General features: G+C 46.7%; 1 protein-coding gene across 3 annotated transcripts; it reads left to right on the forward strand.

Moving 5' to 3' along the window:
* Positions 1–1,326: 1,326 nt before the first annotated feature.
* On the forward strand, positions 1,327–24,717 carry ENOSF1 (enolase superfamily member 1). Of its 3 annotated transcripts, XM_081252041.1 has the most exons (16): positions 1,330–1,540; positions 5,138–5,246; positions 9,462–9,577; positions 11,275–11,361; positions 11,712–11,738; positions 13,694–13,766; positions 13,876–13,914; positions 14,344–14,426; positions 15,209–15,243; positions 17,480–17,567; positions 19,071–19,205; positions 20,032–20,073; positions 20,881–21,010; positions 21,251–21,350; positions 22,945–23,026; positions 23,640–24,717. In XM_081252041.1, exons 1-16 carry the CDS (start codon positions 1,457–1,459, stop codon positions 23,739–23,741), a joined length of 1,332 nt encoding a protein of 443 aa, XP_081108167.1. In that variant the 5' UTR covers positions 1,330–1,456; the 3' UTR covers positions 23,742–24,717. The 3 variants fall into 3 exon arrangements, with proteins under 3 accessions (XP_081108166.1, XP_081108167.1, XP_081108168.1); XM_081252040.1 differs by having other exon boundaries at positions 1,327–1,540; positions 22,945–24,717; XM_081252042.1 differs by lacking the exon at positions 1,330–1,540 and adding an exon at positions 1,553–2,139 and having other exon boundaries at positions 22,945–24,717.
* The last annotated feature ends 23 nt before the right edge of the window (positions 24,718–24,740 follow it).

A 24,740-nucleotide genomic window follows, 5' to 3' on the forward strand; every position in this document is an offset into this window, starting at 1 on the left:
AATAAATTGAGCATATATTCCAGCCACACACCCCCAACCCCCAAAATCAAGAAAGCAAAAAATAGGGGTGAACAAATAGGTAACACAATTAAGTGTTAATAAATGTTGATCCGTATGTAAAATTATCTCTATCTAAATGGCAAAGTGGGTAGGACAGGGAAAAGAAGGGCTATTTCCTATTAACATTTGAATTTCAGGCTTCCCTTGGAAATTGTGAAGATGCAGCAATCCGGGCTCTAATTCCCACAGGGCCACAATCGGCTGGAGCTAACTGGCTGCCCCTTAGCTGCAGAGACTGCCTCTTGCCTCACGCCACCCACCCCCCAAACTTTTGCTTCCTGGTGTCCACCCAGCCTCTGTAGGCGTTTGAGTTAACCATCTCAGTCTTTAGCCAAAGGAATTCATTCAGCGGGGTTTTTGCATCCTTGAGCAGCAGAGGTGACCTGGGTATCCCTGAAAACATCCTTGCCATACCAACAGGAACATATATTAATGGAATATCTATACAGCACTGCTTCCCAAACATTTAATTTTCAAAGCAGTCCCCAGAAGTAGGAACTGAAAGGTGGCCTGCTGTACTATAAGGCAAGGGGTCAGTGACCCCCGCCCCCCAAAATGGTATAAAAACTTACATGGGCACATTGGAGGGGGCGGTGTCCATAGCCTTCACCATGCTGTCAGGGGGATCCTATAGCTCTGAACCCCAGAGTCCCTGCAACCCAGAGGACAGAGCCCTGGGTTTGCAGCTAGAACTCTCAGCCACTTAACTAGCTTTGTGGCCTTGGGCAAGTCTCTTAAATCAATCTCTCCGAATCCCCATTCCTTCACCAATAAAGTGGACATGACCTGCCTACCTAGTAGGGTTGGGCGGATAAGAGGTCATGTATTTAAAGCACTCTGCATCAGCAAGGGTGTAATAAATGGTGACCCGCCTCTAAATTTATCAGGTGGTAAACAGGCTGAGGTCACTTAAAAGACCCTTAGGATCTTCTAGCCCAAGGCTGTCCTGGCTGACCTTCCGACTGAGGGCAGGCGCTGAGCTGACCCGAATCTGCTGCTAGGTGATGTACTCTGACTGGACTCGCACTCTCGGGCACTGCTCCCGGTAAGGTCACTTTTCATGTTTCTACTCTGGGCGGAGCAGGGTCCTGCGGGGTCAGGTCACTTTTCATGTTTCTACTCTGGGCGGAGCAGGGTCCTGCGGGGTCGCCGACGCGGAGTGAGGTGGGTGGAGAACCCGAACGAGTCCGCCTGTGGTGCAGCTCCCCCAGTACGGGGCGGAAACTTGGAGTCATGGGACCCTGAACTGGGCTGGCCACTCCAGTCGGGCCAAGTTCGCCAAGTTCTCGAGCGTGGCCACGCCCCCCGGGCCACGCGGCCAATCAGCGCCCACCGCACACACACACACCCGCCTCTGTGTGTCCCGCAGAGTTGGCAGCCCCGGGGTGCGGGCGATATGGTGCACGGCAAGATCTCTCGGCTCTCGGTCCGCGACGTGCGCTTCCCCACGTCGCTCGGGCGCCACGGCTCGGACGCTATGGTAAGCGCTGCCTAACCGCCGGAACCCTCCTGCCCCTCCGACGCTGGGCCCTTTAGGCTCGGGGCACCCCACGGGCCCCAGGAAGGTTCCCAACCTTGGAACCGTTGCTTTTGTAAGTGGAGAGGTCGGGAAGGGGAATGAAGGTATCTAGAGACTCTCCACCCTCCTAGGTTTTTTTCTTTTTTCTTACTGTTCCTTTGCTGACGTTTAGTATTTACTGTTTTTACATTTACAATTCTCATTTTGCTGGAAATGCGAATTGTATTTGCAAAACGATGTTGTTAGGTTCCCACCAGTGAAACCCTAAAACACAGGGCTAACTTCTCAACCAGAAGGAGACCAGGAAGCCCCGGGCAGGGTGTTTTAGGTGGTGATCCTGTTTCCGCCACAGCTTGCTGTGTAACCTGGAAAATCTCCTAACCCAAGAGGCCCATCTGCGAAGTGAAGGAGTCACAGTCTGGCTGGAAAACCAGACGAACAAATTCGCAGTAACTGGGTTGTGTGAGAGGGGGCTCTCATGAAATTACCTGAAAACATGATTATAGAGGATGTGTCACATAAAGAGTCAAGTAGATGTCAGCCTTTGGAGATGCAGTAAAGTAAGCACTGAAGGGCATTTTTACTCCCTGAGAGTGTTAGCGGGACAGCCCACGCCGCCACCACCTTCTAGTGCAGTGGTTCCCAAATATGAGTCCTGTGCAGGGTCTCCTCCAGGCCTGTCCCCACTGGATCCTCACTGCCCCTCCCGGCCCACTCACACATGGCACACTGGAAAAACAAAGTTGCAGGGTCTGTAATGAATGTGTGAAACATCCATGTTAGGATAATGATTATCTGTTACTTGTATGGAGGCAGGGGAATGGGTACCCAAGGACTTTCATTCACACTGTAAAGTTTTGCCTCTTAAGCTGGGTGGAGGGCACCCTGATGTTTATTACATTCCCTAGGCTCTTTGTGTACCTGAAATGACCTCTTGTTAAAAAGTGCTAAAGTTACTTAAAGAATGTCCTTTATTCTGAGATTAGGTTCTTCCTGCTTTTAAAAACCCTTATTTGTCCTTTCTTATATGATGTTATGGTAAATGACAAAAAACACCCACTGGGCAATCCTTTGTGGATCTCCAAACAAATGTTTGAAATTTTACTGACTCGTAAAATTCAAATACCTGATCATGTGCTATCGCCTCTGCCTCTCTGAGGTGTAGCAGCTGTGGGGAAACCACACAATCTCTCCAGGCCTGGGTTTTCTCATCTGTAAAATGGGTATAACAGTGTCTGCTTTATACATGTAAATGAGATGTGTGTAGAGAGCCTGACACAGAGAAGGCTGGCAATAACTGGCTGTAATTACTGTTTACATATGAAGAAACTGAAGCAGAAGAGTGCTGACCTCCACTTTTCTCTTCTTTGAATTTGTGAAGTGTTAAGGTTACTGGCTTACCGTGGAATAATTTAGGAAATGGAATTTGTCTCTGGCCTGAGTGGTTTATGACCTCTGGGTCAGGAGAGAGTATTATCTGACAGCTGTATTTTTTTTGTATTAGTTTCTGCTTTATAACAAAGTGAATCAGTCATACATATACATCTGTTCCCACATCCCTTCCCTCATGCATCTCCCTCCCTCCCACCCTCCCCACTGACAGCTGTATTGCAAGCTCATAAATACTGAAGTATTATCTCCCACAGATATGGTGTGTGTTGTACGCTGATTTCCAAGTGCCTTCCTTTTATTTTATTTATTTATTTATTTATTTATTTGGCCACCCCGAGGCATGCAGGATCTTAGGAGATCTAACTCGTGCCCCGTGCAGTGGAAGCACAGAGTCCTAACCACTGGACCACCAGGGAACTCCCCCCAAGTGCCTTCTTAATTGCAAGTCTGCTTGTCAGTCCTCAGCAGTACTGCCATGACTCTGAGGATTGCTCCCCGCACCCTCACTGCACGCAGCACTCAGCAATTCACCTCCCTCAGCACTTAGCAGAGCGAGCCTTCCTGATCACAAGTAGGGTATTTTCATGAAGGAGCCCTGAAACTGTTCCCCATATTTGTTCAAGCAGTGGGTTCCAGTTACGAGTTCTTACCAGCCTTTTAAGAAACGTGGAGCCCTCGGGCCTGCGGTGCTCTTAGCAGCGCTTATCCAGGAGCTCACTACGGTTCCAGAGAGCCCAGCTCCAGCTGAGCCTGCCACTTCCCAGCCAGACTTTTTTTTTCTTTTCCATTATACTTTATATTAGATATTGAATGTAGTTCCTTCTGCTATACAGTAAATACTTCTTGTTTATCTATTTTATATATAGTAGTTTGTATATGTTAATTCTAAACTCCTAATTTATCCCTACCCGCCTTCTCCTTTGGTAAGCATAAGTTTGTTGTCTATGTCTGTGACACTGTTTCTGTTTTGTAAAGTCCATTTGTGTGTCATATTTTAGATTCCACATATAAGTGATATCGTATGGTATTTGTCTTTCTCTGTCTGACTGACTTCACTTAGTGTGATAATCTCTAGGTCCATCCATGTTGCTGCAAATGACATTACTTCAGTCTTTTTTACAGCTGAGTAATATTCCATTGTATATATGTACCACATCTTCTTTATCCATTCATCTGTCAATGGAGACTTCGTTTGCTTCCCTGTCTTGTCCCAGCCATACTTTTCCTCTCCATTCCCCGTTGTCTGCTGAGCTCCCTGGAGCTGCTGTCCAGACCACTCTCTCCCGCCTCTGCCACCCAGTCCTGTGCCACTGTGTCGCCACAAAGACTGAAGACTAATGCGCCCTTGGCCCCACCTCTGCGCATCAGCCTCCAGCCATCCCTCTCATCTTTCCCTTTATTCTGTAAGGCGTGTCCTTCTCCAGAACTGACTTACGCCTGTGTCCCCATACCCACCTTTCCTGACTGCCAGGGCCTGTTCCCTTTTCATTTTAAGTCTCTCCTTTTCTAGTGGCCCCTCTCCATCCCACATGGACAGGGCTTCCCACTTTGGAATAGTCTTTACTTGGCCCTTACACCTCTCCACCCCGTTTCTGTCCCTTCCCCACCAAACCCTAGATTACTGGCCCATGCCTGTTGCCTCCATCCCATACATCTACTTCCTCCTTAACCTGAAGTCGACCTGTGTCTCCTTCCTTCTCTTGGAACTGCCCTTTCTATTTCTGCTTCCAGTGTCCTTCACCCTGGTCTACATTTCTTGCTGTCTGCTGCCCACCCCTCCCTCGCTGACCACTTGCCTTTCTGGCTGCTCCTTCCTATACTGACCACCTTCTTCCCTTTCAAGGCTCAGGCCTCAATGCCTTTCCTGTCTCATCACACACTCCCATTAAGACCCCCTCTGTGTTCATGGCTTCAGTGACCATTTTTATGCCAAAGACTCCCAGATCTCATTCCTGGATCTTCACTCTCACCTCAAGTCCAGCTGCCATCCTTCAGGAGGACATTCCTTTTGTCCATTCAGAGCTCCTGTGTTTCCTTTGGGGAACATGAACAGTCCCCTCTGGTGGGAACTCTTGTTGGTGTTTTCTGTTCTTACGTGATGTCATTCCCGGGTTTATTTGGGGATTTCTCACGTTTGCGGATTTGGGGGGAGCATTTCCCCTGCAGCACACAGACCCTGATTACTCAGCTGCCTACGTTGTCTTGGAGACGGATGCGGAAGATGGACTCAAGGGCTACGGAATCACCTTCACTCTGGGGAAAGGCACTGAAGTTGGTGAGTTGAACATCCCTTGAGGTTCCAGAATGCTTAAGTTTCATTTACATTCCAGTTCTGACCTTATTTTCCTCCGTATTTACACTGCTTGAAGTGAGTAAAAACAATGTTTGACGTTTTATTTCATTGGGATAAATTTTTAAATAGCAGAATTTGACTTATCTCCTTGTAGTCGTCCATAGACTGCAGGTGAATCCTTGAATCTCAGCAGATTTCTCTGCAGAGCTTTGAGGACCTGAACTGCGTGAGTGAGTGAGGGACATGACGTAGGCAGGCATACATTCACAGAACAAGGCTTATTGTTGTGTGCACAGAGTCTACTTGCTTTTTTGAATATTCCACACCGAGTTGGTTTCAAGTTCACTGCTCTTCTGGGCAGAAAAGGCTGTAGGTCCTGCCCAGTTTCAGAACTCTCATCTGGAAGAGCAGATAGTGAAGAATGCACATTGAGCCATGAGTAGGCTTGTCTTTTCTCGGAGCTGGACGAGGGCTCGGCAGTCTTGAGCGTCCACATTTTTGGAGATAAGGAAACTGAGGCCCAGACAGCTGCTCGGTTAGTCCTGACTGCCTGAAGTGCTCTCTCCCCGGAATATTTACATACAAATTATTTGCTTGTTTTTTCTTTTAAATGCATAATTGTTTTTTTTTTAATGCACGCACAGTGTACAAAATTCAATATGTACAAAAAGAAGACCTCTGACAGATCAATTCCAATGGCTCATTAGGAGCTGAAGCTGAATTATGATAGGTTGAAAGGTGAGGGTCCAGGAAGGGAGGAAATAGATTCTCTAACTTTGGTGGTGATGCGATACCTCCCTCATGGATATTTGTACTGTCAGCCCTTGCCTAGTTGTAGAAGAAAAGTCTTGACCCACTGAACGATTTTAGTATCATCGAGCAGATAAAAGGTTGTGTGTGTGTGTGTGTGTGTGTGTGTGTGTGTGTGTGTGTGTGTGTGTGTGAGAGAGAGAGAGAGAGAGAGAGAGAGAGAGAGAGAGAGAGAGAGAGAGACAAGGGAATCTTTCTTGAGCGTTATGTGGATGCCATCAGGCTGTTCCAGCTCCTCCCAGGGCTGCCATCCAGTCATCCTTCAGCTGGGCCTTCCGCAGACGCCTCCTGTGTGCTATGCACTCTACCAGGCACTGCAGAAATGACTTTACAAACAGAGAGAAAGGGGACAGAGTCCCACGTACAAGGAGAAGGAAAGCACAAACTTCTCAGGGAGACAGACATAAAAGAATCAATAGTGCAGTGCGAGAAGGACTGGTTTTTTTTTTTTTTTTTTTTGAGTACAAGCTACACGGAAAGAAGTTTAGTTCATTGCCCAGGAGGGTCAGGACGTCTTCAGAGCAGTGGTGAGGTTTTGAGATGAGCCTTGAGGGGTAACTAGGAATTGGCTGGGCAGAAGGAGGCACCTCGGCAATGATTCCCTGACCCCCTCCCCCTAAGTCAACCATTCACTGTTGATGTTTTCCCCCAGGCAGTGACCGCTGACCCCCACAGGTTGCTGAGCTGTGTATCAGCTTCTCCTGCAACTTTAATTCTCTGGTGTAAGTTGAGCACTTTATGAAGCTGCTTTCTCCAGCTATACAGGGCGGCCCCCAAAGTTTGTACAAAACTCAGCAAGCTTACAAAATGTGTTCTGGGACAAGCCATAACAACCACTCTCTGTTAACAGCCAGGACCTGGAACTGGGCCTGCAGCGGAGGGATGCTGCACTGTCACGTGGTCCCTGGGACAGATGTGTTGCTGAGTTCACTGTGTGGGGACCTCCCTGACCCCTCCCCTCCCCTCCCCTCCCCACACTGTCCCAATGGATGCCTCGAGCAGGAGAAATCAATTTCCATCTCTCTGTGCCTGGAACAAATGGCTCTTTTGTGGTGATGGAGGTGGCTTCCGCCTGTTTCAGACCACAGCATGACGGAACCCATTTTAATTTTAACCTTGTTGCATTTTTCAGGTGACTCACTGCCACTGCCGTCTCACTGAACGTGTTATGTGGTGTTCAAATTAAAGTTGAAAAAAATTCCATTAGCTCATCACGGTTCTTCTGCAGCCTTTATCAGCCTACTTACCTAATCATCTTTTATGATCCAAGAAAACAGAAAGAAAACAATGCTTTCCTCATTACTGTGAAGAAAGCGCCTATATGTGAGACAGCGGGGAAAGTTATGGTTGATTTTTTATGTATAAATGAGACCAATATAGTTTATTTTAATAGGAAAAGAAAAAGAGGTGAAAAAAGCATAATTTTTAAAGAGAAAAAATGGTCATAAGGGTTCTTGCCAGCATGAGAGTTCAGACCCACGGTCCTCCATAGCCTTTACTGACTTGTCCCTCCTGGGCAGGAGGTGCCAGGAAATGAGTCCTGGACAGATGTAGTCACAGGAGAGAACAACCCTGGCCTCAGTCAGCATGGAGCTGCCTTCAAGGCCGAGTGTTTCCAGACGGATTTCCCACCCATCGCTTCAGACGTGCACACCTGAAGTAGACTTCTCCACACTGGAGTCAGACCACCACCACCCAGATTTCTGTGGAAGGCACCAAATTTTAGTAAACATCCTGCAGTGGCCTCAGTTTGAGCGAGGAGAATCCACATCCTCTAGATGAATGTATTAGTGTTGCTTGCGCTTCTCTTAGAGCTGTGAGAGATGAGCCCATCCTCAACATTTGTTAAATGTGTTTGCTTTGTGATGCAAACAGCCCATGGTTTTCAGCAACCATCTATCTCAGTAGAACAGAGGTTTGATGCAGATAATGATACGGACTCTCTGAGTCGCTGACTTACTCTTCAGATGTCTTTAATCCAAGAGCACCAGCCATCAAGGAGTGAGGAACCCTCTGTCTTCTTACAGTTCTAGGGAATGAGCACCTGAACTGGAATCAGTCTGCATTCCATTAACAAAAGCCCTAGAGAACACGGAAGGTGTGGATCAGCCCTAAATGCTCTATGTGAGAGCCAGTGCGAATTATCTGAGGGCTGCGTCACACAGAGGCCAAGCAGATCCTAAGAACATGTTTTAATACTTTCAAAACATCTTTCTCCTAAGATCTGACTGATAGTAAAACTGTGCCTCTACAACTACCCTGTGAAGTGATGTGAGAATTTTAATATTGAAGCAGTGGCTATACCAAACAAAAGTTGATCAAAATTTTTTATAATAAATTCATTGCTTTAGGGCTAAGTTGATGACTTGGTTTGATTATTTTGGCCATTTACACATAGACTGAGTGTTTTATAGACTGAGCAAAGGATAGAAGGATCTTTCCCATACAGTTTGTTACTTTACTTGTTCATCTGACATAACACAATGGAGTCTTTTTAAAGTAGAACACCAGGGCTTCCCTGGTGGCGCAGTGGTTGAGAGTCCGCCTGCTGATGCAGGGGACATGGGTTCGTGCCCCGGTCCGGGAAGATCCCACATGCCGCGGAGCGGCTGGGCCCGTGAGCCATGGCCGCTGAGCCTGCGCGTCCAGAGCCTGTGCTCCACAGTGGGAGAGGCCACAACAGTGAGAGGCCCGCGTACCGCAAAAAAAAAAAAAAAAAAAAGAAAAGAAAAGATAAATAAATAAATAAATAAAGTAGAACACCAAAAATAAGTTATTGATGGTAATGCTGACCCAAATGAAGATTAACTTTGAAATTAGTTATGAAAAATGTAGTCTATCACAAGTCAGTGGTAAGAAATTTAATGTTTATGAAAAATGTTTTCATGTAGTTTAACATTTTACATGTAAGTATTAAGCTAATTGCAAATACATTTCATTTTTAATAGAGTTATGCTGTGAATTCAAGATACTTTCTATACTTGACAATGATGAAAAGGCATTTTTTAAAAGAATTCTATAAGAGTCTTATTCCTTAGGAACAATGAATTAGCAAGGTTTGGTTTTGAAGCTGACATATGGACACTTTACAAAGTGAACAGGAAAATGATTTGGGAACATGATTTAAACTTTCAGATTATGGCTCTGTCAATCAAAATGGGTTTGCTCTTTTCAGAAATTAAGCTCAGTATATAGATTAACAGCTATTCTATTGTGTGCTATTAGTTATGACAACCATAGAAGACATATTTGGGGCAATTTTTAAAGGCATGTACCTTTTGTATTTAAAATTATTTTCATTAATGCCCACATTAGATTGTTTGTGGTGCTTGCATGTCTTAATTTATTTACACCAAAACTAAACAAGAATTAAATCCCCTTTAATAGTTGTCTGTGCTGTGAACGCCCTGGCCCCCCACCTGCTTAACAAGGACCTCAGGGACATTGTTGGTGATTTCAGAGGCTTCTACAGACAGCTCACGAGCGACGGGCAGCTCAGATGGGTAAGGGACCTGTTTTGTAAAACACTTCTATAAATAACTCAGGTCTTATGTCCTTTGATTGCAGCATTTGTGAAAATAGAGACAGGTTTACAGTTTTAAGGTAAAACATTTTATTCAGATAAATTAGGGCTTGAGCCATTTGGGCAATCAGTATTTTGAGGTAATCTGTTCCTTTCTGTAAGACTTGAATCTGGACATATTTGGATCCTGAGAGCTATCTCTGCCCTTATGGACCTCATCTCTGCTCCCTGGATGGGGAGAAGTAGTCTAGACCCTCTAGAGGATAAAGTGCTGAATGGGCAACCTTTTTAAGGGAGACATAATATGAGTAGAATTGAAGTTGTGGGAGGCGGTTTTATTAAGGACAAACGTAAGAGAAGAGCAAAGGTTAAGAAGAGAAAGACCAGAGCACCTTTATGTGTCTAGGGCTATATTTGAACCCTAAGTTCAAAGCATGAAGAAAATGAGGTTTTAGAGAGAGGACTTTATCACAGTAAGGTCAGTCTAGCAGCCAAGACCTTGCCGATGTCTCCTGACATCAGCTCTGTCTTTTCCTAAGTGCTCAGTCTCCTGTCCATGCACAGAGAAAGGCACATTGTCCACATTGCCTCGAATTTCATTCTTAACTTCTGCCAACCAAGTGAAACTTGCTTTTAAAGCATCCCTTCGAAGGAGTTCCCACTGGTCAAATCTGGGACAATTCAAGCATCAAAAGAAGTGTGGTGGTGATGTTTACCAGTCACTGAATAACCTAAGACTCCGTGAGTCTGTTCAGATAGCAAACAACCAACCAACAAGGGAAACTTCGTCATTACAATCAAATACACACTAATATAACAGGAATGGTAACATTAGAAAACCACCATATTACAACCATACCTGTAATTGATTGAGGTAAGAATCACCAATGGATGCTAAAACTTGGGGGCAATATTAATCTCCTTACTTAGAAAGGGAAATGGTAACCACACAGTGGGGAAGCCTAAAGGATACTGCTTACCCAAGTGCTAAAAGATAATAGCCCTAACAAAAAAATGTGGTGGCAACGTTGCAACCTAATCATGATGGGGCTGCAGACCAACCCAGATGGAGGAACACTGTGTAAGTCAACTGGCCTGTACTCTTTGAGAATATTGATATCATTTTTAAAAAGAAGAAAACTTGCTCCAGATAAAGAGAGACTAAAGTGAAATGTCAGCTAAGTGCAATATGTAAATACAAGAAAGTACATTATCGGGACAATTGGTGAAATTTGATTATGGACTGTCTTTGTAGGTAATAGTATTCTATCAATGTTATATTCCCTGAATTTGATCCTTGTTCTTTGGTCATGTAAGAGAATGTCCTTGTTTTTAGGAGCTACATTCTGAAGTATTTAGGGTTAAAGGGGCATGATATTTGCAACTTACTCTCAAATTACTCAGTGAAATAAGTTTATATTATATATTTTATTTTTCTGTACATATGTGTATATGTGTGTATATATGTATATGCAAAGAGAGAGAGAGAGAAATATATAGAAGTTCTTTGTACTATTCTTGCAAATCTTCTATAGGTTAGAAACTATTGAAAAAGAGCTTACCCTCTAAGTGAGTTTCCATCGCTGCCTTTTAATTCATGAAACATGTCCCTGGCTAGAAGACCTAAATATCTTTTTCTTTTCTAAGAAGTGCTGGTGTGTTTTGCTTCCTAACCAGATCGGTCCCGAGAAGGGTGTGGTGCATCTGGCCACGGCGGCCGTTCTCAATGCCGTGTGGGACCTGTGGGCCAAGCAGGAGGGAAAGGTAATCCTCCAGACAGCACCTCTGTGACCCTGCAGCACAAACACTTCCTCTACGAGCAAAGGCAACCGCACAGCAGGCTCCCAAGTGACATACGGAGAATTGTTCGATTATTCGTCTCCGCTGAGAGGTACTGGCCACAGTCAGGTTGTTGTTGGAGGTTAGAAAGGGCTGAGCAAGAAGGGGCGGCAGAGACGAGGGGCTGGGAGGCAGCATGAGCCGATGGGCAGGCAGGCAGGTGTTAGTCTGATAGTGGGAATTTGCCACTAGTGCATTTACTGTCAGAAAACAAGTGGGTACTTCACACGTTTTGGGTACTTCACACATTTTACAAATCTTTTCTTTTCTTCAAGCCTCTGTGGAAGTTACTTGTTGACATGGTAAGTAAATTCTTTAATATTCTCATTGTTTCTGTAAATGAAATGGATTTCATGGATTACTTGCCTTTTGATAATCAGTAAATACATTCAGCACTGTCTCTGGATCAATCACTGTGGTGCTGATCAAACAAAACCCAGTAAAGTCTAATATTCTTTTTATTTTTTGGCTGTGTCGGGTCTTTAGTTGTGGCACGCGGGATCTTTGCCACGTGCGGGCTCTTCGTTGTGGCGTGTGGGTCTTTTCTCTCTCCAGTTGTGGCGTGCGGGCTTCTCTCTAGTTGTGGCTCGCGGGCTCCAGAGCGCGTGGGCTCAGTAGTTGTGGCGCACGGGCTTAGTTGCCCAACTAGGGATTAAACCCGCGTCCCCTTCATTGAAGGATGGATTCTATACCACTGGACCACCAGGGAAGTCCCAAGTCTAATATTCTTTTTCTGGTATTTGAAGTAACAAAGAGCTGTGCTCATGCAGGCAGGGAGGTCCGATGGTCCCGCCTCCCCCACTGTGGCACTTGCTTCCACATGTAATACAAATTCTTGAGTTTCCGTTTCCTAACTGTGAAAAGGGGATAATCATAACTTCTCTAGAAACTCCATAGAATTGGTTTAAAGGCAATTGAGAAAAGTGCTTTACAAACTCTGATGAGCAAGATGTTATTATTAAAATATTATCTGGTCACTTTGACTCCAAGAGTAAATGGCAGATCAGACTCTTGAGCAAGGAGCCCACGGTGAATTCTAAAGATGTGCCCCTGCCGTTTCCTTTCTCCTTGACCTGTTGATATCAGGGATGAGCACCTGGCTGCCAAGGAGGAAAAAACTCTGGGCAGGTTAAGGGGAGTGAACTTCAGACCCAGGCAGACCTGGCTTTGAATCTGGACTCCACCACTTCCTGGCTGTGTGACCTTGAGCATGCCACTTAACCTCTCTGAGCATCATCTTGCTCGGGGCGATGCCTTAGATGGTTGCTGAAAATCTGGTGGTTAACAAACGAAGGTCCTGGGACTTCCCTGGTGGTGCAGTGGTTAAGAATCCACCTGCCAGTACAGGGGACACGGGTTCGAGCCCTAGTCCAGGAAGATCCCACATGCCGCAGAGCAACTAAGCCTGTGTGCCACAACTACTGAGCCTGCACTCTGGAGCCCACGAGCCACAACTACTGAGCCCGTGTGCCCTAGAGCCCGTGCTCTGCAACAAGAGAAACCACCGCAATGAGAAGCGTGCGCACCGCAACAAAGAACGGCCCCCACTCGCCGCAGCTAGAGAAAGCCCGCACCCAGCAACAAAGACCCAACGCAGCCAAAAATAAAATAAATAAATTTACTAAAAAAAAGAAAAAGAAAAAACAAAGAACCATGGCCTTGAAGACTGTTGGGCCGGCAGACATTGTCTCTTCTCTGGAGGAAAGCGAAAATGAGAGGCTGTAACATCATCTCTCTGACATGGTTGCGGGTGGCATGGGGACGCCATCTGAAGGGGAAGGACGTGGACCTCTTGAGCCACCTGCAGGCTCAAGGTTGGCCTCTCAGAGGGGTGCTGGAGGTGGCCCCCAGAACTGAATGATTTGGGGCCACTAGGAAGGTGCCTGAAATCCCACCTGTGGACTTTTCATTCTTTTGGATCCTGTTCCCTGTTTCAATGCCAGTGGTCTTAAAAGAAGCAGAATCTCAGCATTGAGAGCTTTTATGATACTTAAGGGTTACAGTGGAGTACTATTGGTCACAGTACAACCTGCTTCCAAACTGGCTGACTTAGATTGGGGTGGGGGGGTCTCGCCAGAGACCCAGCCGAGAATGTGGGCCTCCCCAGTGAGGCCAAAGCCCCGACTTCGGGGAGGGAGGAGAAGGGGACCCAAAGGTCCTTTCCTGGACAGAATAAGCCCATGTCCAGCAGATTCTTAGAAACATAATCCACTTGTGAATTGATGTGGGCCTTTCCTACCTGCTGTCTTGCTGCCAGGACCCCAGGAAGCTGGTATCCTGCCTAGATTTTAGGTACATCACCGACGTCCTGACAGAGGAGGAAGCCTATGGTGAGTCATCCCCAGGAACTGGGAGCTTTCTGGTCCATTCTTATATGGAAGCAATGGGGCCGAGTGCTTTGTTGTCTAAAAGAGTGATAATGCTTTTTATTTTTTCCAGAAATCCTGCAGAAAGGTCAAGTTGGGAAAAAAGAGCGAGGTGGGTTGTGAGGAAATTCTCTTCATTATTTTTGCTATCATTGTGCACTTTTGAGTGTCCCCGTCCTTGAGTGTCCAGGGGCTCGCATCATCCCCCTGCAGCAGGCCCACGGACAGACGGTTGAGTCTAGATGCAGCGGCCTCCTGGTGTGACCTCTTAGGTTAGAGTTCACTTTGGCCACTGCTGGGAGCAAGGCTGGTTTTAGGGTTACACCACACGCCACGGGCAAGGCCTTGGCCAGCAGGACGTCCCAGGGGGTATCCCAGGCCCTGGGTGCGACATCCTTGGGATCCGCACCGCCTCCGGGTGCCTGTGCAGGGCGGGCAGGAGAACAGCTGGATTCCCTGTGGGCAGCGCCTTAGCCACGGGCAAGTCTAAAGCTGAAGGTCCCGCAAACACAAAATGTTGACGAGCGTCGTGTTTCCACAGAAGAGCAAATGCTGGTGCACGGCTACCCCGCCTACACAACATCGTGCGCCTGGCTGGGCTACTCGGACGCCACACTGAAGCAGGTGGGTGCTTGAACCTGGTTTTCTAGACAGGCTTTCTGGAGAGACGTCATGTTTTCCTCTTAGCCTTTCTGAATCGTTAGAGATCCCAGGCCTCGCCCTGGAGGTCCTTGGACGTGAGCAAAAGGAAAGCCGTTTCCGTTGTGGACGCTGGGCCCGTGAGCTGGTGAGCCCCACCTTGGCCCTGGAGGGGGAAGCTGATTCCCGGGCAGAGGCAGCAGCGTGACGTGGTGCCATGTGAGCCCTAACCGTGCTCCGCCTCGGCGTCCTCACTGCGAAGTGGGGAAATACTAGCTGTCCGGGGGCGGGGGTTGGTTGTGAGGATTCCGATGAATGCTGCCGTGGTGTGATGCTCGCAGCACATGGTGGCACCTGGTGGGCGGTCAGCGCCTGCCTGCTTGACTGCCCTTTCCCATCACCCCGCGCTCACCTGCCGCTGAGAGCGAGAGGGAGGGGAGACTAGCTTCCGTTCGTTACTCTTTTATCCACTCATTCTGTGGATGCCACAGAACATCCTGGCTTTAAAAAGAGGGACAGAAATGCTCCATTCCCCAAGCAGGAATGTTGTGACCATTAACGAAATGGTTCCCATAGAGATGAGGAAAGGAAGTCACCAAGCGGTCATGCTCTGTTGGCTAAGCTGTTTCTGCTCTGAATTTCAACACATGGTGGTTCTTCTGGTTCACGGTACAGCCGTAGCGTTTGTGGAGCCCAGTCAGAGGTGGCCACGGTGCTGCTTAGACTTAGGGGTGTGGGTGGTGATGGCTCTGCTTCTCTCCCCACAGCTCTGCAGCGAGGCGCTGGAGGACGGCTGGACCAGGTAACTTATTTGGGTGAACTTGACTCTCCAGTTAGCGAGAGAGGCTGGTCGGTTGAGAGGAGCCAGGATCCAAAGGTACCAAGGAGGCCAGGATTCGCCCAGAGCAGTCTGGTGTGTAAGGACACACCAGGGAAATTTCAGCTGAAGCTCTTTCTCCAAAGACGAGCTCTGAGTCTAGTTAGAATCCTGGAACATCAGAGTTGAAAGAGATCATTGATTTCCAGCCCCGATCTAGAAATCTACTCTTTACTATAGTAACAAGCATTGATTCAGCTTCTACGTGAAAACCTCCAGAGGCAGCGAGCTTGTAGGGCACTTGTGCATTGTTGGAAGGCTCTGAGTGTTAGAAGAGCTTCAGTGTAGCGGACCCTTTGCTTCCCTGTAACTTCCAGCCACAGGTCGCAATAATTCTCTTCGGAGTTCTTCTCCCAAGAGCCTGGTCCCCCTCTTCCCCAGGCCACCTCCTCTCCAGACTAAGCCTCTGCCTTCTCTTCTGTCCTTCTCCTGCGTGGTTATGGACCCCTGGGCATCCTGGGGTTTCCTTGGGGTAAACTACAGTGGGCAGTGGCCCCGAATCCCGAAGCTGTGCAGGACACAGGGACTATCACCTTTTAATCTGGTCACTGAGCCCATCCGTGCGGCTCAAGGTAGACATTGTGCCTGTGAGCCGTCACCAGGCTCTCTGGGCAAGTCTGGCCACCCGCCTCCTGCCACTCCAGGTGTGGTCTGTGGAGCAGCAGCACTAGCGTGCCCTGCTGCTGCTCACGGTAGATTTAGAAAACCATTTGTATAGGTTGCTTAATAAGTAAGGACCAAAAACAAGATCTCCCATCAACTTTAAAAAACAAGTGCAGATGGGCTTCCCTGGTGGCGCAGTGGTTGAGGATCTGCCTGCCAATGCAGGGGACACGGGTTCGAGCCCTGGTCTGGGAAGATCCCACATGCCGCGGAGCAACTAGGCCTGTGAGCCACAACTACTGAGCCTGCGCGTCTGGAGCCTGTGCTCCAACAAGAGAGGCCGCAATAGTGAGAGGCCCGCGCACCGCGCTGAAGAGTGGCCCCCGCGTGCCGCAATTAGAGAAAGCCCTTGCACAGAAACGAAGACCCAACACAGCCAAAAATAAAATAAAATAAAATAATTTAAAAAAACAAACAAACAAAAAAAAAAACAAGTGCAGAATCTTGGGCCTCACCCCAGACCTGCTGCATCAGAATCTGCATTCTAACAAGATCCCTGGGTGATCTGCGTACCCCGTGAGCTTCGAGAGGCACTGAACTCTGAATCCTCAGCTAAGTAAAGGGTTGGGGACTGAGAACTTGATGGAGGCAGCATGAAGCAGTGGAAAGAGGCTTGGTATGTGGGGGATTTGGAATCAACAGTATGCCTTTTCCCTTCATCTCCTGCAGTGCCTGCCTGCTGTGTGACCATGAGCACATTGTTCAACCTCTCTGAACCTCATTTTCTCTATATAAAATGGGAATAATAATATCTCATGGTTCTCCTCAAAGTTGCTGTCTCTGAAAAGGACCAGCACAGCTGGGATTGGTAGCAGGTGCTCAGTAAGTGCTGGCACCTTCCCTCCCTCCATGTACCCAGGAAAGGCTGGAGCAGACACCGCTAGGAGTCAGAGAAGGCCAAGGAGAGATTCCTAGGCCCCTGAGCATGGGAAGCCCAGCATCCAGAAGCTAAGGCTTCCACCCAGGATAGAAAGGTCATCTTTAGTGTGTTTGGTGCTGAGCGCAGGGGAGAGAATGGCACAGGCTGTGAGAGGGGCTTTTTTGTCAGCACAGAGGGTGGGTGTTGTGGAGAGGAGGACCTTGGGCCATCCTGCCTCCAAAGCAGCAGACTGGCGTCCGTGTGTAGGACAGAGAGGCTGGTGAGTGAGGGAGAGGATGCCAGCTCACCCGCCAAGTCTGACTATGCCTTTTCTGTTCTTAACTCCTCTTCATGGCACAGCAAAAACTCAGTTAATGTTATTAAAGATCTAGCTGCTCCGTCCATTGCTGGACTTCAGGACAGCAGGTAATTTAGAGTTACCCGATACTGAGTAAAAAGATACACTTACAGGGTTATTTTTGAGTGGCTTGTCTGAAGATTGATTGGGAAAGGGCAAGAGTTTACTGGAAAATGTGACCTGTGAATTATTGACAGAAACAGTCACTTCTGCAGAAAAGCCACGTATCTTTGCCAAGTCAGGGGACAGATCTAAGTTACGAGACCAAACTTATTTTATAGGTTTAAGGTAAAAGTTGGTGCTGATCTCCAGGATGACATCCGTAGATGCCGACTCATCAGAAACATGATCGGCCCTGAGAAGACGCTGGTAAATAACCTCCCTGCCACTGAGAAGTAAGCAGCTGTATTTGAGAAGCCTTGTCTAGGGCCAAAATACAACTTGTTTCAAGCAAGGATTAAAGAACATTGGGAATTTTAACACCGTATGTCAGAAGTACAGCTTTGAGCTCTTGGAGCAGGCAAATTGTTTAAAAAAACAAAAAAAAAACCCAAAAAACTGAGGGGGCTGATGGATAGGTTTTTTTTCTGCAGAACTAATTCAGTAAGATCAGGTTTAGGGATTGTTCCTTTGTGCTAGGACAGATGCGCCTGAGCAAACAGGTCTCCCATTGGCGACCCCGGTATGTCAATCATTCAACCCTCCTTCTTAAATCCGCCAACCCGCCTTCAGGTAGGTGGGTCTCAGGGAGCCATTGCTCAAGAAATGCTGGAACTTTTGCCGAGGCAAATGTTAAGGATCAGTCATTCCTATGTATTTTTATAAAACATTTCTTCCTATGTGTAAAATATTTTCATAAAATAGTCACAGTAAGATGTTTTTATATCTTTTTGGAGGCATGTTTCATATATTAAAATAGAAGTTTTGAGTCCTGGACCTAAGATCAAAAGTCCCATTATTTATACATGAATTAATGCTACTTTTGTCTTGCGAGGTCATTCTCATCTAAATAATTTATGACAGGAATAGATTCTGGGCACTGTCCTCTGGTTCCTACAGAGTCCCACAAGGGACCTCTTATCACTCAGCACATTCTACTAAAGAAATCCATCTCTGTGTCTGGCTTCTCCAAGTGTGATGATATCGGGGATGGAGAGGCCCTTTCTTGTCTCTGCACACCCAGCACCTGGCTTCCTGGCAGTCTCACTGCACACACAGGGCCCAGGCCTTAGGCCCAGGCCTTAAGAGTGAGAGGCCTGGATTTGAACTCACCATTTACTTATCGTCCTTGAGCAAGTTAATTCTCTGCGTATCAGTTTTCTTGTCTGTAAGATGGGTTAATGTAAACTGCCTCATAGAGTTCTTATATTAAATGGGACAAAATCCATTAAATGCCTAGCGGAGTAGATGCCTAGTTAATGGTAAGAGTTTGGGTTATTTATTATTGTGCCAAACACACAGTAGGCAATAGCCAATAAGTGACTATTGAACAAACTCGGTATTAACTGTGCATGATTCAGAATGTGATAAAACAGTTCCTACAAATGATGAACCCTGCAAGACAAATGTATTTGGGTGGTTTCTAAATGTAGATCAGGCTGGAGCTCCAGGGCCAGCGAGCACTTCTGGGCCCAGGCCAGGGCACTTCTGGACCTCACAGTGGCTCCCCGAGTGACTTGCATCTCCTCTGAGACAGTACCTGGAGCCAGAGTTCATCTTGGTGGCTGCTCTCGGGCTCCTTTTGTTATGGGTGTGTGCTGGGCCCCAGCAGTCAGGGGCACCGAGTGACAGCGTTTCCTCCTGGGAGCCACAGCCTGCAGCAAGGTCAGCAGCGGGCACACCTCCCCATGAAGGGTCCCTCCGTCCTTTCAGATGATGGATGCCAACCAGCGCTGGGATGTTCCCGAAGCCGTGGAGTGGATGGCAAAGCTGGCAGAGTTCAAGCCCCTGTGGATTGAGGAGCCCACCTCCCCTGATGATATTCTGGGGCATGCCACCATTTCCAAGGTAAAAAACCTGCTGCTACTGCTAGAGTGGTGGTCACAGATCCTAAGATTCCTGGGCTTATTCCCTTTCACAGTTCTATTTATTTTAGAGAAACTAAATTGCTACAAGTTGAAAGGCTACCAGCAATCCAAAGGTTAACAGACCTGATTCCCATACTTTGTAAATACAGAAATCTGACTGATACTCAAATATTTTACTCACCCAGATTGAAACAAAGTGTAGATTCCTCTGGCTGATTCACAAGCAAAGGTTTGCTTAGCTAATGTCAAGGTCAGGCCTCCCCATGAGAAGGCTGCCCATCCGTTTCCACAGAGCCCTTGAACCAGGGCGCTTCCTGGGCAAACTCACCTGAATTCGGGCCGGCTTCTCTCCCTTTCATATGTAAGAATATGTGAGAAATATCCTGTCTCTCAGGGAGAGTCTCCCATTAGCCGGATTCACAGCACAGCTCTATAAGCCAGAGCGCCAGGTGGGTCACTCATAAGGAGAAAGTGTAACTTCTGGGAGCCCTATATTTTTGCATCCTGACAGAGCAAGCTCCATGAGCAGCCCTATTTAAACCAAAGGCTGCCGGATGGGTGAGAAATCAGGGAGGAACTGGTTGTGGGATGGAACACGTGCTGGGGTCAGACAAGAGATGGCCCAGTGCACCCCCCACCCCCTCTACCACCTTCTGCGGCTCCTTAAACTTCACACGGCTCGACGGCAGGGCTGTTTCAACCTTCTTCAGCTCTAAATAGCTGAAGAGCTCTAAATATTTTTAAACATTAGGAGTCTCAGTTCAAAAACTTAGGCAAATAACATCAGGTTGCCTTATATTTCACAGGCACTGGTCCCCCTGGGAATTGGCGTTGCCGCCGGAGAACAGGTAAGAGATGTCTCCTCAGGGTCAGCACACACTGGCCACCGACTGGGGACACTGGCATATGCTAGGCTACATCACCTCTGTTGTTCTGAGTTGGGAGATTTTCTTAATCTTAGAAATTGGGTCACCTTAGACCACTTCATAGTCTGGAGTAACATATATATATAGTAAAGAGCTTGCATGTTCTTCTACAATTCCTATGACTAAGGTCATTTATCTTTTTCAAAGTAGCTCATCGGAATTTACAAGGCAGCAATTTAAAGCTGCAGGGGCCTAATAAGCACCATGTGGTTTTAAGAAAGCCAGCTTCCAAACTGGGTAAACATGATAGCGTTCCCTTTTTGTGCTTATAAACGAAGCATAAGCGCCTGCCAAAGCCCGCGGCAGGCGGCCCACGAGCGGAGCTGTGTGAGGGAACAGATTCTCGGCTTTCCCAGCAAAAGGAGCAGCGCCGTTCTGCCACGCTTCTGTTTCGTCGCCCGCGCCACCTGCTCATCGCCATCCCCTTATTTCATCCTGATGCTTCATCTCCCACTTAGAGGTGGTGGTTATGCACTGATAGGTGGCGAGTGGTGTGACTTTTACATGACACACACATGGTTCCGCCAGCAAATCTGTAACAAAGTGATCAGAAGGTCCCCGCCTGGCCTGTCAGGGCTCACCTCATGCCAAGTGAGAACAAAAAATGAATACAGTCTGGGCTTCCAGGAGGCCACCGATGAGAGACTCAGAATGGGCGCAGTGCCAGGTGTATAGATCCTGAAGGCCGAGGCTGACTCTTCTGTTGGTGTATTTTAATTCTATTTCCAGTGCCACAATAGAGTGATATTTAAGCAACTCCTACAGGCAAAAGCCCTGCAGTTTCTCCAGATCGACAGCTGCAGGCTGGGAAGTGTCAACGAGAACCTCTCAGTGCTGCTGATGGCCAAAAAGTTTGACAGTAAGGGCACCGCGGGGTCACGGACCAAACACCATTTCCCTGCCTGGTTCCCTCTGGAGTTCCCCATTTTGACTTTTTTCTAACTCTCATTTAGGCTTAATCAGGGAATCTCTGATGATTTTCATTCCTAAATATTAATAATTTGATCACCTGCGGGCAACAAGCAAAGCCGCAGGTTCTCCTTCACTTCTCCCTCGCTGCCCTACTTGGCACTCAGTGGGAATCTGTCTTCACTTTTAGTTCCTGTGTGCCCGCATGCTGGTGGAGTTGGCCTCTGTGAACTGGTGCAGCACCTGATTATATTTGACTTCCTATCAGTCTCTGCAAGCCTCACAGACAGGTCGGTGATGTGGCATTAACTTCAGTACTGTCTCTCAATCCAAGCCAGACCCCTGGCCACTGGCACATCCCGCAACTCAAAGGCAGTTTGAGACCCACTACTGCATAGTCTTTTTTCTTCTAGAGGGTGGTTTCCTGGTAGCTGACTTACTGTTTTCTAGGTACATAAGGGGGGGTGGGGAGAGTCTGCAACCAAATGGAAACCAGAAACAGCTCCTGTTTCTGACTTTCTAAAGCCCCGCTTTCATCGTATGTATTCTCTCTGCTTCTGTCCAATTTCTTCCCAACACTGGAGTCTTCAGGATCTGGCTGCATCTTTTAGTTCCATCTGATTTCTCAACATGCGCCAGGTGAGCTTTAAATTAGGACAGTCTCCTTCCAGTCACCTGCAGACATACGAGTTTATTATGCCTTTCTTTCCTCCAAGAATTAAATGCGATAGCGCAGTAAGATCACTAGGGGTATACAGTGAAAGCATGAGGACACGCGCGGGAAAGGTGAACATCAAGTTCAGGATTGAGAAGTGGTACCTGTGAGGGTCTACAGGGACTTCAACTATAAAGTAATGGTTCTTTCTGCAGCTGGGTATTTAAACCTGAGATATTTTAAACTAGAAAAACGAACACTCCTAGGTTATTCTGCTTTTGCCCCCTCATTTCAGTTCCTTAAAGCAGGACTAAGGGAGGGGCTCCAACCAACCTTGACAGGGTCCTGCAAAGTTTTGAGGAATGCAAAAAAGAGGGTCAGCTCTGACCCACTGGACACTATGCCCACCCATGAGTGGGTGAGAACCTCATACCACCCCCTGAAAGCAGACCTCACTGCTTGGGAATGCCACCATGCAGGAGGGACAGCCACCAGACACAGATGCTGTGTGCTGTCACCTGCTTTGTAACCCTGTGTGTGGAGCACCGCTTCCCTGTTCATTCTTCAGGGCCCACTGTCCTCTCCCAAGGGGCCGGTTCTTCATCTGTAGCCTGTTCTTTATAGATTATACACAGTACATATTATAGTCAACAACTTGGTATCTACGGCTATTGAAACCACAAGGCCCCCTCTTACCAGTTCCTTTGTGTCCCCAGCACTGGACACAGGGCCTGCTCATCTCAGCTGTTCATTAACCAATGGCTGAAGTAAGGCACTAGAATTAGGTCAGTTGCCCCAAGTCACAAAACTAGACAGTAGCTGACACCAAATTTGAACAGATTGGCCTGATCCTAAAACCTGTGTTCTTCTAAATCATTTGTGTAGCTGGAAGGGACCTCATTTGGTGACTTTAATCTGTTCACCTTTTGGCTAGAGGCACCCAAATAATCCCAGATACATCTAAGTCTAAATTGATGCCTTTTGGTTCACAAAACCTTAAGTTAAAAGATACTTCACAGTTCATTTCATCCAAGCCCCCACACTGCTTTACCTTACAGAGAAGAACCTGAAGTCCAGAGGCTGAGGGACTTACATAGAAATACATGGTATCAGCCAAGCCTTGGCAGAGTCCACCCTTTCTTAGTGGTGCTTGCCCCTTTGCCCTAACAGCACCACATGAACTATCTAACCGAAGGCATTGTTACCCCAACCCGATTCCTTCCTCCCAGGATGTGTGAACACGTCGACCACCTGCACGAGCACTTCAAGTACCCCGTGATAATCAAGGCAGCTTCCTACATGCCTCCTAAGGTGAGTTTGGCCAGGGAGGCCCCCCAAGAGGAGGCGCTGCCAGCCCTGCCCTACTCTTCTCAGGAGCTAGACCCCAGAGCACAAAGCTTTGTCTCCTTCAAGTCTGTTTTCAATATCTAGAAACAAATGGCTCTTTAGTTAGTCAAATTCCCCAGGCCTGAAGGTCAGGATGCCCCTGACAAGGATTCTCTCAGGCCAGCCTTTCCTCACCAGCTGGACCTGAAAACATGCACTCCTTGGGCCCTTCCTGCCCCAAACTAAACTAAACTAAAAAGAAAAACCCGGCACCATCTAGCAAGTTAGTGAAAGGTTTTGACTGCAGTTGTGTTATCTGTGCCATTTATCCCTCTGTTCAAGAGATTGGGGCTCATTTTCACCAACAGAGGTTGAACCATCAAAGGAAGTGTGAATAGTTAACTAATCCTGAGAAGCAGCCAATACAGTGCGTCCCTCGCCCCCATTTCAAACAACCTGCAAACTTATTTTTAAAATATTAATTCAGTTGCCTCTGGCTTTGATTTAAAAGCATTTCTAGGAACAGCAGAAATAAGTAAAATAAATGACTTTTGTTCTAGGTGGTTATTAACATGATTCCATTTTTTGTCTTTGATAGGATGCTGGTTATTCAACAGAAATGAAGGAGGAATCTGTAAAGAAACACCAGTATCCAGATGGTGAAGTTTGGGAGAAGCTCCTTGCTGCTCAAGGGAATTAGAGCTGAATGCTTAACAGCTTTTGCTTTAAGTGAAAAGGCTTAAAATTTCTTGGGTATGGTTTTACAAAAACAGAAAAAAAAATTCATCCTACCAATCAGAACAAGTTCAGCTGAAAGTCATACTAACCTCAGGCATCATTACTTGATCCTTTCAGCAAAAAACACATTCTCCTATGTAATCTTTAAACAAAAGTAGATCCAACTGTCTCAAAGTCCAGGAAGATGTTAAAATTTCTATCACGTGCTGGTACCTAGACATTAAACTTTGAAAATAAGCAGCCATGTTGGAATAATTCCTTAATCTTTTAAAAAACACACTTGTCATAAATTAGCATAATAAAACAGTCGTGCAGCACTATGGGGTATCTGATATGCAGCAAAGGTAAAAACATTTCACTGATCAGCCCTGAGGTGGTTTAGCATCTTTCTCTTGCTCAGTCTAAGCACGTTATTAGAGAATTCACACCATGCTGAAGCTAATGAGGGTAAAGGGATATTTCATAGACTATTTTTATAACCCTTAAAGCCTTTATCCCAAATAATCATTGTATTTTAATGATAAAATGCAGCTAGAATTAGATGAATCATAGAAAAATAGGGTGAAATATAGCTTGGTCAGCATTTCTAAAATATACCTTACCCATCTAAGCAGCATCCAAAAGAGAACACAGCATAGGTATGTTAAATCTGTTTTAGGCAGGAACTGAGCAGATAAATGGCAACATGGAATTAAAAAAAACAAAACAAAACATGAATGCAGAACATTACAGCAAGATATAAAACAAATATAACTATATGTTCATAACCACACTAGAGGGTTCAGTTAAATCTGTTTTAGGCAAGAACTGAGCAGATAAATGGCAACATGGAATTAAAAAAAACAAAACAAAACATGAATCCAGAACATTACAGCAAGATATAAAACAAATATAACTATATGTTCATAACCACACTAGGCATTATCATGACTGATGGTGTTATCCAGCTCGCTCCAAGTTG

The sequence above is a fragment of the Mesoplodon bidens genome (genome assembly GCF_964165515.1).
Source record: "Mesoplodon bidens genome assembly, chromosome: 13".
NCBI lineage: Eukaryota > Metazoa > Chordata > Mammalia > Artiodactyla > Ziphiidae > Mesoplodon > Mesoplodon bidens.